We start from the raw sequence: 14,021 nt of genomic DNA on the forward strand, positions 1-14,021 counted from the left end.
CTTTGGAGAATTACATTCTTTCTCTGCATCTGTGTTGTTTTCTCACCCCTCATGCAAATACTACTTTGGGACGTCCCAATGGTCAAGAAGAATATGGAGCTGCGCCTGTCAATAAACGATAGGGAAAACTGGATTTTTGACTTACCGTAAAATCCTTTTCTCAAAAGTTAATTGACAGACGCAGCACCCGCCCCTCTATTTCTGAGTGGGATGGGTTTTTTATTTCTGACACTGTTTGCAACAAAACTGAATCCTGTAGCAGAGAGAGTGGGTGAATGCCTTCAGGGACTGCCCCATAGGTGTGGTAAAGTTTTTTTTTTTTTTTTTTTTTTCTGCCTAGTGTCTTACTCCTGTAGGGGGCAGCATAACCCACTGGTTAAGAAGAATATGGAGCTGCGTCTGTCAATGAACTTAAGAGAAAAGGATTTTACGATAAGACAAAAATCCAGTTTTCAGCTGATATACCAGACATAGTGCAATTAGATAGGGTATTTTATTTGAGCTGAGATGGCAGGTATAGTGGAATTAAACATGGGGTATTTTATTTAATTTGGGGTGGCAGGTATAGTGGAATTAGATGGGGTATTTTTATTTTATCCGATATGCCAAGCACCAGTGTTTCTCAACCTTTTTTCAGTCAAGGCACTCTTTTCTAAAATGTAAAAATAAAGATTCTAATAGCTTTATATAAAGCGGCAGCATCGACACACTTAGGACACCCAACATTAGAGGTTATTCTTCCAAAGCAAAAACCCTTTTGCACACTGGTACCAACTAGTATTCCAGTGTTTCTCCTCTCCCTCAGTTTCTCTCCATCAATCTGACCCCAGTGTTGAGGGAGAGGGGCAGAGGAGGGTCAAACAAGGATGCTGTGCAAGCAATCAACATACTTAACACTGATGACCTCACTGGTTGTTAGGATGCAAGGGGCTGGAAGGTTGAAATGGTGCACAATAAAACCCTGTGGCTTTGTGTAACGAAAAGGTAGGCTTGTTCCACCTTCTGGATTGTTTACATGTTATTGGGCAATTTTTAGGCATTTTGCCAAAGCATCCCTGAAGAAACCTCAAGGCACCCTGGTTGAAAAAGGCTGCCTAGCACAATGCAGTTTAAAGACGGGTTTTAGGTATAGTGCCATTAAAGATGGGGTATTTTTTTGAGCTGATATACAAGGCATAGTGCAGTTAAAGTTTAAGTGATTTATTTGTGCTGACTTAGCAGGTATAGTGCAATTAAAGATGGGGTGTTTTATTTGAGCTGGCATATCAGGTATAGTGCAATTAAAGATGGGGTGTTTTATTTGAGCTGGCATATCAGGTATAGTGCAATTAAAGATGGGGTGTTTTATTTGAGCTGGCATATCAGGTATAGTGCAGTTAAAGATGGGGTGTTTTATTTGAGCTGGCATATCAGGTATAGTGAGGTTAAAGATGGGGTGTTTTATTTGTGCTGGCATATCAGGTATAGTGCAATTAAAGATGGGGTGTTTTATTTGAGCTGGCATATCAGGTATAGTGCAATTAAAGATGGGGTGTTTTATTTGAGCTGGCATATAAGGTATAGTGCAATTTAAAATGGGGTGTTTTATATGAGATGATATAGCAGGTATAGTGCACTTAAAGATGGAGTCTTTGATATAAGCTGACATACCAGGTAAAGGGGTTGATTTACTAAAACTGGAGAGGGCAAGATGTGATGCAGCTCTGTATAGAAACAAATCAGCTTCTAACTTCAGCTTGTTCAATTGAACTTTGACCTGGGCGCTGATTGGTTTCTATGCAAAGCTGCATCGCATCTTGCTCTCTCCTGTTTTGGTAAATCAGCCCCCATAGTGCAATTGAGGATGTGGTATTTTCTTTGATCTGATATACCAGGCATAGTGCAATTGAAGATGGGAATATTTCTTTGATCTGATATACCAGGCATAGTGCAATTGAAGATGGGGCATTTTCTTCTGATATACCAGGCATAGTGCAATTGAAGATGGGAATATTTCTTTGATCTGTTATACCAGGCATAGTGCAATTGAAGATGGGAATATTTCTTTGATCTGATATGCCAGGCATAGTGCAATTGAAGATGGGAATATTTCTTTGATCTGATATGCCAGGCATAGTGCAATTGAAGATGGGATTATTTATTTGATCTGATATACCAGGCATAGTGCAATTGAAGATGGGAATATTTCTTTGATCTGATATGCCAGGCATAGTGCAATTGAAGATGGGAATATTTCTTTGATCTGATATGCCAGGCATAGTGCAATTGAAGATGGGAATATTTCTTTGATCTGATATGCCAGGCATAGTGCAATTGAAGATGGGATTATTTATTTGATCTGATATACCAGGCATAGTGCAATTGAAGATGGGAATATTTCTTTGATCTGATATGCCAGGCATAGTGCAATTGAAGATGGGAATATTTCTTTGATCTGATATGCCAGGCATAGTGCAATTGAAGATGGGAATATTTCTTTGATCTGATATGCCAGGCATAGTGCAATTGAAGATGGGAATATTTCTTTGATCTGTTATACCAGGCATAATGCAATTGAAGATGGGAATATTTATTTGATCTGATATACCAGGCATAGTGCAATTGAAGATGGGAATATTTCTTTGATCTGATATGCCAGGCATAGTGCAATTGAAGATGGGAATATTTCTTTGATCTGATATGCCAGGCATAGTGCAATTGAAGATGGGGCATTCTGGTTGATAAGGCTTTTTTTTTTTAGTCTGAATATTCATTCATGTCTTCCTTCTCCCCAGTGAAAGAACAAGCTCAGAGGCTGATCAAGGCATTTTTTAAGAACCGGACAACGTGTGAGAGTGAGACGGATTGGCAGGAGATGCTGCAAGCTGCCCCCTAATGCCAGTACTGAAGAGCTGCCACCATGTACATGACTTATCTATGCACTAACAGAGAGCTCAGTGGAGCACACAGCTACCTCATACCACCTGTTGTACTGCTCATCAGTCTGTGTGTGTGTGTGCCCCTCCTGTTCTATGCATCACATTGAAATGGTTTACGTCATAGCTTTAGACCAATGTTCTTTTTTCCTTCTGTGCTGCGTTTTCTATAAACATCTTGTAAGTACAGCACCAAATAGTGATGTTGAGGTAGCAGAGGGGACAGATTTATCACTGTATACATTTTTGCAGTCTGTTCTTCCTTGGCTAAAATATGAATTATTTTTACGTTTAGGGAACCCATGCAGACATCACATTGACAATTCCTTCACTGAAGCGTTTCCTATAGAGGTGAAACCAAAGTTAAAGCATGGGCTGCTGCTTTTAGATGTCAACAGTCAACTCTTTTTCAGATACTGCTACTGTGGTGCCATCTTGTGGATAATGATGGCACAACTACTATCTTGTCATACTACTGTATCATTGAACAAACGAGTGACTTGGTTGTGCTGCTATTGCTTTTTTGTGCTGATTCTATGAACAGTAGAATGATTCGCTGTGTACTGGGGAATAAAAACACAATAAAAAGATGCTAAGTGCTGGAGAATAAACATCATAACGTGCCAGGCTGTACTTGTTTTGTTAGAGTAAGGCTTCTCACTGGGCTGGCTACGATTACTGAATTAGTAATGCAAATAGTGACTTTCTGAAAGGTTAGGCACATTCCTTTTGTGACAGTGCTTGGCCCGGTTACTAGATCTCATATAAGATTTACCATGTTGATGTCATTTTCAATATTTTCATTAAAATAAAACCTGGTGATCCCACCATGAAGATTACCCAGGTTTCCTATAAAAACTACCGGTAGCCATTCCAACACACAATGATACAGGTATTTATATAGCACTGACAATTTACACAACACTTTACCTTTTGTACATTCACCTCAGCCCCTGCCTTTGGGGGGCTTACAATCTAAGATCCCAAACTCACATGTGTACATACACATACTAGGACCCATTTAGATAGGAGCTAATTATCCTACCAGCATTTATTTAGAGTGTGGGAGGAAACCCACACAGGCACAGGAAGAACATGCAAACTCCATGCAGTTAGAGTCCTGGTTGGGGTTCAAACCAAGGACCCCGGTGCTGTAAGACAGCAGTGCTAACCCCTAAGCCACTGTGCTGCATGTAACGCTGGCATGTTCTACTGTTTTAACCATCAGGAACCCTGTTCTGAAAACTGCTATGCAGGAATTGACTGCAACAAGGCTACAGGACATAAGCACCGCTGAGATTCAACAAAGGATAAAATAGTTATTTTATTTTAAACATGGCAATTGTTTTACATGTAATGCTTTAGAAATCTAATTGTCTACTTTAGGTCGTCTCCAGCAGCACAGGGAGAAGATGTATTCTGAGAAAACCGCTACATTCTGTCAGTTATGATGCATATTATGCAGCACTTTAATATTTTTCATCATACAGGTTTATTTTAAATTCTGACTTTAATTAAAAGTACATATCCCCCTTCCCTCTCCTTCCTTGCACATCATTTTTTACTTCCTACCAGAAAGCTTTCGTCCAGATGGTGCTCAGTTGTCCCCTGACCTCATCTTGGTGTCCCTCTAGCGACACCCTGTGGATGAAGTAGAGTGTTGCAACCATGTCACACAGCAGTGACGTGCAGGAGTTGTTAGCACTGGAAGAAGGGAAGATGTGCTAATGGCTATACATTGCAGAGAACGTGGTGGAGCTATAACTTTCTATATGACAATTTCCAGTATTCAGCCAGGAAGCGTGGGAGCAGCTACTGGATTCGGCAGACTTTCTTTAGGGTACAGCTTCGAAGAGAAGGTGAATATTACAGCAAAAGCTGTATTTTCTTTTTTTTCTTTTAACAGGAGTTAGTAAATTGAAATTGTATTTAAATTGTGAAGCTGAAGTAGGCCTTTTATTTTCATACCCTTGCAAACTCTCCTCTACTTCCAGTTAGGTACTTTATTCTCCTTACATAGAAATATATGTTATCTAAGCTCTTCCGCTGGTTGATTATTGTTTTTAAGAGGAAAACAAAATGCTTATGTTCAGGGGTTCAATGAAAAAAAAAAAATGTTTGCACATTAGTAATAAAACAAAACCAGACACTTTTATTATTGCTTGAATAGGAATGAGAAGGTGTAAATAGTGAAAGCTTGCAGGGATTATGTCTTCGTTGCTGCTTCTGCATATTCAATATGAATGTGGTGCTTTTTTTTAGCAGCCATAGGTGTTTGACATTACTGTTTTTTATCTGACGCTGGAAGAGGTTGGAATTGCCTTAAATTTCATGTGTTGTGTAACCAAGCCATACATTTACCTTAGATTACAAGAAAACGCGTGTAACTACTTACTTTCATAAAGCAAATTCTTTTTCTTTAACAGTTATTTCAGTTTCGTATTTTTTTTTTTCAGATATTATTATAAGCCTAATACAATGAAAATTGCTAAAGCGGAATACCAAGCAAACCGCTAAATACACAGATGAAGTACATATTAGGGAGCTGTTGAACCTGCCAAAGTTGTGAGTTTTACATAGCACAGTCTTGTGTGGCAGGGAAAGGACCTGATTTTTCTTTACTGTAGTTATGTAATATCTACAAGTCTTGTCCCTTCCCCAGCTTATGATTGGACAGTTAAAGGATGAGCTTTCTCCCTCCTGTCGTCCTTTTAACATGCTTGTTGTATTGTAGCACAACTGATTGCCTACTTGAGCTGCTTCACCCTCTCACAGTCTGACCTCTGCTTTACAAGAGGTTGCAAATGACTGATACCATGTCAAATTTGGGTATGTACTTTGCATTTATAAAAATACATTTAACCCCCTGGCGCCAGCCACACTAATTCATGCAAATATGTGGCCTCTCTCACTCTCGTAAATGATTTCTAGGAATACTCATAAGTAAATACAGGCACTCATCCTTGGCCTTGTAAAAAAAAAAAAAAAAAATGAAACACACAGGGGTAAAAGTTACAGATGCAACAGTGCTGACGACATGTTTTAGCCTGAAATGGCCTTCACCCTTTTTGCAGAAAAAGACAAAGGTAGAGGCGCCTTCTAAGTGTGAAACTGTAAGCATTAATTAAACAAAGTATAAAAGCACTCACATTTTGGTATATATAAACATGCACATCAGGGATCTTCTGCAGTGGTGAGTCTTTGGGCACGCTGGTCATCTGCTAAGGTTGCAGTGCTGTATTCCTTCATTCCTCCTGTGGATCTCTGGGGTCTATGTGCATTCCAGCCCTCCATCCTGATCCAGCACACATGCTGAGCTGGTGCTCGGCTCCCCAGGACATAATAGATCCACAGGAGGAACAAAGGATGTGATTGTATATACCAAAATGTGAGTGGTTTTATACTTTGTCTATCAAATGCTTACAGTTTCATACTTAGAAGGCACCTCTACTTCTGTCTTTTTCTACAAGTCCCTGGAGAATCCTTCTGCTTCATAGAGGAGGCTTGTCTTGGACTGTTCATCTCACTCCCAAGATTATCTGCTCTATCACCTTTTAACTTTCCCTTCTGTCCATCCTCACCCTTGCAAATACATGGACTAGCAAATACATGGACTAGCGGTTTCCAGTATCGGTTATCATAACTTTGCACCAATACCACCCTGTTGTATTCACCCTTTTGCAGAGCTATAACCGCCACAGCATCCACCAAATTTTGGGGTGTGTCAGATGCCTACATTCCCCTGCTGTACCTTGTGGTTCCACCCATCAGGCCACTATGTCACTAGTGTGTCCCCAGTCCTCTGTAAGGACACGACCGTGACAGTGGTCGGACAATGGAACCAGAGAATGCAGCGGAGACTAGGCATCTGACACACCTGTGCAGTGTTCAGCTGGCCATACACATAAAAAGCTGAATGGGAAAATATCAAATAAATTACTCCATCATTCTACACAGCACAGATGGAGGAATCTCACTGCAGCTATTGTATTTTGACGGCTGACCCCCACCAGCTGTAAAAATACCTAAACAGTGGCTGTTTTTGACTGGATGCAGACAGGGTCATGTTCAGCCACAGTTTTCTGCCCAGCTTTTTATATTTCTCTATCGCTCATTGACAGACGTAGTCCTCGGTGATACAGCACCTTCGGGTTATGTTGCCTCCACAGGAGCAGGACTAGACAGGAAATTAAAATGCTCTGGCCACACCCTAGGGGCAGTCCCAGAGGGTATATCCTCTCTCTCTCTGCCTCAGCAAATCAGTTATTTTCTGTCTAGTTAGGAGTAAGGACCTAGATACCTTGCTAGGATCTTCGGTCCTGGCAAGATTTTTTTCTTAAAAAGATTTTTTAGACAGCTTTTTTTCTCCAGTGTTCCTGTGAGATCTTCAAGCAAGAAAGCTGAACTGGGCGACGGGCTGGATGTTGAGATCCGGTGGTCACCCCAGTTCAGCCTACGAGCGCGTGCAGGCCATAGCTCCGCGCTGGGTCGGCCGCGACAAAGTCCCATTAAGGGACTGACCCCGCGAGTTAAACGTCTCGCTGAAACGCCAAAGACCATGAGTCACGGCGTCCGTATTGGTCGACAGCCCTCCCGCCCCGGTGGAGAGGGGTACTGTCAGGAGTTGGTGCCCGCCTGGTTCCGGTATGGTGAGTAGTATGTTCCCCCTTTTCCCCCTGACGGGTCTTGTGGTGAACGCGGGCCCCTCTCTGTACGGTAAGATAGAGTCCCCCTCTATCCTATAACATGGCACAGATCCCCCTACTTTGAGTGTGATTTTATGTGCAAAAAGCCAGGAGGCTTGGTTTGGGAGCTAACAATCTAATTGTATACATGTTTAAAAGATTGTAATCAGTGGCAGTCTGGGAATCTTACTGTGATAAGAATAAGGTACCTACCAGTCAGAAGCCACGGACATGTAGACTGCCTTCCTAGTCAAATCTCCAGCTATAGCAGGCCTTCCGAAGGCCATGAGGTCCGCCAGGGCCGGTACCGCCAACCACGCCAAATCCCCATGCAGAGATAGTGTTGTGTGCCCTGCAGCACACCGCTATTCGGTACAGGCCGCCGCCATTTTTTTTTGCTGGATTGCACGAGCCGCCATTTTGGCGTAGCCTCGTGTCTCCAGCATGGGGGCGGCCATGTTTGAGGTGATCCAAACACCTCGTGGAGCTAGGGGAGGCGCCGGAAGGCGTGCAGAGGGGCGGAGCCGCCTCCTTTCTTCCTGGGCAGCCAGCCAAAAGACTTCCTGTTTGTCAAGACAGCGCTGTAACCTGTTGCAGTTAAACTCTGAGCATCAAGTGGTGAGCCTGGGGGTCTATCTCTCTCTCTCTCGATCGATAGGGATCCCTAGCAGGTAACACTAAGGGGCTTTTGTGGCGCTGGGGGTCTGTGAAAAAAAAAAAAAAAGTTTTTTATTTTTGAATTATATTATCCGGGAAGTTACTGGAATAATCATGGACCCTGCCACACAAATTCCCCCACCTGTTTCTCTTGAGGGGGCCACGGGACCCGCCGGTGCACAGAGTGTAGAGGCATTTACAGCAATTTTGGAGTCTATGGTGGCTCGGGTGGAGGCGGCCTGTCAGGGCCGAGGGTCAAGGAAGCGACCCCCGCCTACCCCTATATTATCTGACACCTCTGACTCAGATTCAGAGATGGTCACTGCAGTTGCAGGTCCCTCTGTAAGGGCTGTTACCTCAGGTAAAGCTCCCTCAGACAGTGAGGAGGACGTTTCTTCTCCCGCTATAATTCAGGAAGAAGCATTGGTGGACGCACTAGTTGTGGTAGTGCAGGAAACCTTAAAACTTGAGGTTTTACCGGCAGAAGCAACTGATACAGAGATTCCTTTTGGTACTAACAAGCCCATCAAAACGGTTTAGGTTTTTCCTGTACCCAAGTGTTTTGGTAATAAGATAAAGGAGAATGGGAGCATTCTAAACGTACCTTTACTATTTCCAAGCGTATTGCTAGACGCTATCCGTTTGAGGAATCCATCATTAAGAAATGGACGGTACCACCAGTGGTGGATCCACCTATTTCCAGGCTGAATAAAGCCACGGTTATCCCAGTAGAGGACACTTCGTCCTTTAAGGATCCGGTGGATCGAAAGATGGAAGCAGAGTCCCGCACCATCTTCTCTCTGATAGGGTCAGCATTTAGACCAGTAATTGTTATTGGTCTAGTTTCCCAGACACTTACGGAATGGGCGAGATTGGTACGCCAAGACCTTAGGGGAAAAGATATTCCCCAGGAAACATCTGATTTGATGGAACAGATTATACAAGGGCTACAGTTTATCTGTGACGCAGCCTTGGACACTACTCCCCTATTAGGGCATGCATCTATGTCAGCGGTAATCCTCAGACGTGTGCTGTGGTTAAAATGCTGGTCAGCTGACCTAGGTTCCAAAAAGACCTTGACGAATCTCCCCTTTCAGGGGAATCGTCTATTTGGGGCCACCCTAGATGAAATCATTAAGGATGCCACTGGGGGCAAGAGCACTTTTTTGCCACAGGCTGCTAAAGCTAAGGGACCTCGCAACAAGCGAGGACCTTTCTTTACCGCCCATAAAGGGTTCGCACGCCCGGCTGGAACAAGCGGGAAAGGCAAGACTCCTCCAGGAGGGTTCAAGAAAGGCTGGTCGAACAAACAGAGGACCAACTCAGCCAAACCCGAAGCAAAGGAGTACACAGCCTGAAGGTGCGCCCCCACCCGGTTTGAGGGTGGGGGGACGTTTTCACCGGTATTCAGGACATTAGATCGAGCATCAACTACTACTACCGGTGCGATTCTTCCCTTCCAACATTTAAGTACTACAGGGAGCGGTAGTCACCGTTCCCTGAATAGATCTTTTCCTTTACCTTTTCCTAAGATTAGTCTCAATTCCCCACAGGAATCGGATCTGGTTGACCAGACAGGCCAAGAAGCCTCTAGCCGGGTGACTTCGGTCCCTGAGGTTCAACCAGAAAAGATCACCCTTCCTGATAGCAATCAGGTATCTGATAAATGTGTGGGAACAGAAAACGACCAGACATTCTCGGATGGTCGGGGCCAGATAGCTCTAGGGACGCCTGGTTCAGATCCAGTCAGCACCAGTGGTCCTAGAAATTCTAGGCTGGCCTCGTCAAGCCGGCCTGGCCGACTTGGACAGGCTAGTCGCAGACGTTCCGTGGGAACTTCGTCTCAGGGAGTGTCTGTGGTCTCAAGGACCAATTTACCATCGTGCTTTACAGTCGCTGGTTTTAATGGCCTGGCCATTGAGACCCAAGTACTGAAGGACAGAGGTTTGTCAGCTTCAGTCATTCCTACCCTTATTAAAGCAAGGAAAGCGACTTCCAGCAAGGTCTATTATCACACATGGAAGACTTATATTGCGTGGTGCGAATCTTTAGGATTTCCTCCACGTACCTATTCGGTGACTCGAATATTGGCTTTTTTGCAACAAGGGGTTGAGCAAAAGCTAGCCTTGAGCACCATCAAGGGTCAAGTTTCAGCATTAGCAATCTTCTTTCAGAAACCTTTAGCTACCAAGTCCTTGGTGCGGAATTTCATCCAGGGGGTGCGGCACCTGGCTCCACCAGTCCGCGCGCCCTTACCGCCCTGGGATCTTAATTTAGTTTTGTCGGTTCTACAGAAACCTCCCTTTGAAAACATCAGGGAGATTCCCTTGTTTACTTTATCCCAGAAGGTGGCCTTCTTGGTGGCTATCACTTCTGCTCGCAGGGTGTCAGAACTGGCTGCATTATCATGCCAGTCCCCTTACCTAGTGATTCATAGGGATAAGGTAGTACTTCATCCTAAGCCATCCTTTCTTCCTAAGGTGGTTTCAGATTTTCATCTGAATGAAGATATTGTACTACCTTCCTTGTGTCCTCAGCCCAAGCATCATCGGGAACATGCGTTGCATTCCTTGGATATGGTTCGGGCAATCAGAGTATACCTGAAAGCTACGGAATCATTCCGTAAGACGGATTCACTTTTTGTGATCACGGATGGCCCCAGAAAGGGTTTGTCTGCATCTGCCGCGACCATTGCCAAATGGATTAGACAGACGGTGGTACAGGCTTATTCTATTAAGGGTCAGAGTCCTCCGTTCCCTGTTAGGGCGCACTCCACACGAGCGCTCAGTACTTCCTGGGCCTTTCGCCATCAGGCGTCAGTGGTCCAGGTATGTAAGGCGGCCACCTGGTCGTCGGTACATACCTTTACAAAATTCTATAAAATTGATGTGACGGCATCGGCGGATGCCTCATTTGGCCGCAAGGTTTTGCAGGCCGCAATTTGAGGAGACCGGTGGTCTACCTCGAGAGTTTTTTTCTGTTTGAAAAATTTCTTTTTTGTTGAGTCTCATCATTAAGGATGAGCATTGTAAACTTCTAGTTGGCACCGGTTGGGCCTTCTAGATTGGGATTTGATTTCCATTTTCCCACCCCTCATTTGTGATACTGCTCTGGGACGTCCCGAAGGTGCTGTATCACCGAGGACTACGTCTGTCAATGAGCGATAGAGAAAAATGGATTTTTGTAAAATCTTACCGTAAAATCCTTTTCTCTTAGCTCATTGACAGACGTAGTCCCCGCCCCTCTGTTTTGGAGTTGGGTTGGGTTAAAATCTCTAAAGACTGCTTTTTGACATAACTGATTTGCTGAGGCAGAGAGAGAGAGGATATACCCTCTGGGACTGCCCCTAGGGTGTGGCCAGAGCATTTTAATTTCCTGTCTAGTCCTGTTCCTGTGGAGGCAACATAACCCGAAGGTGCTGTATCACCGAGGACTACGTCTGTCAATGAGCTAAGAGAAAAGGATTTTACGGTAAGATTTTACAAAAATCCATTTTTTTTCAAATGAGGAATGTCAGGCAGGTGGTAGCCGAAAATGCAACACTATGTTATTAAAGTAGAAGAAACATTTTCATCCTACAAATGCAAAGATAGGGGTCAGCTGGAATAGCATACAGTACATTTTTTACAGGTTTCTTTATTTCTTTTTTTTTTTTTTTTTTTTGTTAAATGAAGTTACTTTTAGGGGCTCTTAAATCAAGTGGGTAAAAAAAAAAAATGAACGCTTTATGGCCACCTTTCCTGTTCAGCATGTCCTAAGAAAAAATTTCTCCAGTCCTGGTTTTTGGTAAAACCCTGGTATGTCATAGATGAACAAGTCTGAAAATAAAATAAAAGTTCTGTTCCTGTAATGGTCTTACAACTTTCTTTTTGTTGAATCTGTTACCTGTACTTCCAATGAGGATGATGTAGCTATGGGAGTGAGCAAAGGTGTAATGTTTTCCTCATGTCACACTGACAGGCATGCATAGAGATGTGCCCCGCCTATTGCATTTGGGTGTGCACCATAAAGCTCAACCACACGTTATGTGTATGTCTACATATATATGACCCCGGCACATTGATCCCCCTGCCGGAACAGTGAAAGAGAAGTGCCTAAACACTTCTCTTATGGTAGAGCAGGTAAGAGGGAGATCTTTACCGTCTTCCTGCTGGAGTGATAATGCTAATGCGCATGGGATGATAATTCAAGAAAGTATGTAAAATGGTAGTGAAGTTCGAGGCAACAAGAGAAGACATTCAGTGAGGCAATAATGGCATTCAATAAGCTCATTGCTGAAGTTAAAATGTTCATCGGATTTTAGTGTAATTGTGCAGAAACAGAATTCTTGACCCTATAGATAGTCCGTAGCAGGGCTGAAGGAATGTACACCAGTGTTAATTTTGTCAACCAAAACGTTTTTGTCAAAGTCTTCCACAGCGGCATTTTTACAGTGACGAAAATGAAGTGAAAAGTACAGCACATTTTCATCCACTGACGAAAATTCAATCAGTTTTCGTTAATGAATGAAAACGGGACTAAATGTAAGGCAGGTACGTTTACTAACTTCTGGTTTTCACGAAGATTCACCTGCTTCTGCTCCCAGCAAGGAAGCGAGTTGAAGGGACTTTGTGCACCGTCTGTGACGACTGCCAGAGATCCAGAGCAGCACTGTGGATTACAGGCCATCCCTCAGACCGGAGATCACCATCTAGCACTCTGCAGCAATACAGGCCAACTCAGACCACAGTACTGTGCAGCATTAGAGGCCTCCTCAGACCACAGTACTGTGCAGCATTAGAGGCCTCCTCAGACCACCGGCCAGAGCACTGTGCAGCATTACAGGCCTCCTCAGACCACCAGCTGGAGCACTGTGCAGCATTACAGGCCTCCTCAGACCATCCAGAGTGGCTAAATCTGTATCTGAGTTTGTTCAAACCTTAATACCATAAATAATGTTCTACTGGCATGAGTTCAGTTTTTCCGATGAATATAAAACCTTGATCGCCTAGATGGATGTAGGCGGGCCGGGTGGCCGCCCCCCCCCCCCCCTCTACATCTTCACCTTCTACCCCTCTCTTTAGCGCTTTCTGCCGCCTTTCTCCACACCCTTCCCCTCCTCTGCACTGTATTCTCTCCTTCCTTTTCCTGTTTTAGTGCTTCCTCTCTTTTGAGGATCTCCTTCCCCCAGGGCATACGCAACCTACCTACCTCTCGGTTTTTACGAGCGGGGCAGGCCACCGGATCGGTTCCTCTCTGTCTCCACAGGCCAGCCATTTGATAGATGCCGGCGGGGGTTGGGGTTGTGACCTTTCCGGGGGGCCTATGCCCTGAAGTTGGCTCTTTGATCTTGCCTTAAGTATTTATCACTGTGGGATCACTTGTCCTGAGTTATGTTTTTTTTTTTTTTTTTTCTTATCACCTCATACGTTGTTCTCTGCTTGTCTACTGTTTTTGGGCATGTACCACTGCCATTGAATATGTTGTATGCCTATTACCTTTTTAATAAACATTGAATTTATTAAAAAAAAATACCATAAATAATATGACATTAGATTTTTTTTTTACTCCAGGAGTATATAATGTGTTTGGTTAAATTGTAATGCATTATTTAAGCATTTCTATAGAATTTCCAAACACATTAGATTTTAGTTGACTAAAATTATTTTATTCGACTAAAATGTACTAGAGATTTTAGTCGACTAAAATACGATGACTAAAACTGCATTTTAGTCTAAGACTAAAACGAAATCAATTGCAGATGACTAAAATAGGACTAAAACTA

General features: G+C 43.5%; 2 protein-coding genes across 4 annotated transcripts in view; one reads left to right on the forward strand and one right to left on the reverse strand.

Moving 5' to 3' along the window:
- Positions 1–3,058, forward strand: part of RECQL5 (RecQ like helicase 5) — a 276,003-nt gene extending 272,945 nt beyond the window's left edge. For both annotated transcript variants that reach the window (XM_082273010.1, XM_082273011.1), the window contains one exon: positions 2,775–3,058. In XM_082273010.1, the coding sequence (XP_082129136.1) occupies positions 2,775–2,875 (101 nt within the window). In that variant the 3' untranslated portion in view covers positions 2,876–3,058. The remainder of the gene's footprint in view (positions 1–2,774) is intronic.
- MYO15B (myosin XVB) overlaps positions 1–14,021 on the reverse strand; it is a 764,404-nt gene that overhangs the window by 516,114 nt on the left and 234,269 nt on the right. The window lies entirely within an intron of this gene.

This window comes from Pelophylax lessonae (genome assembly GCF_965119305.1).
Source record: "Pelophylax lessonae genome assembly, chromosome: 11".
In the NCBI taxonomy this organism is placed as follows: Eukaryota; Metazoa; Chordata; class Amphibia; order Anura; family Ranidae; genus Pelophylax; species Pelophylax lessonae.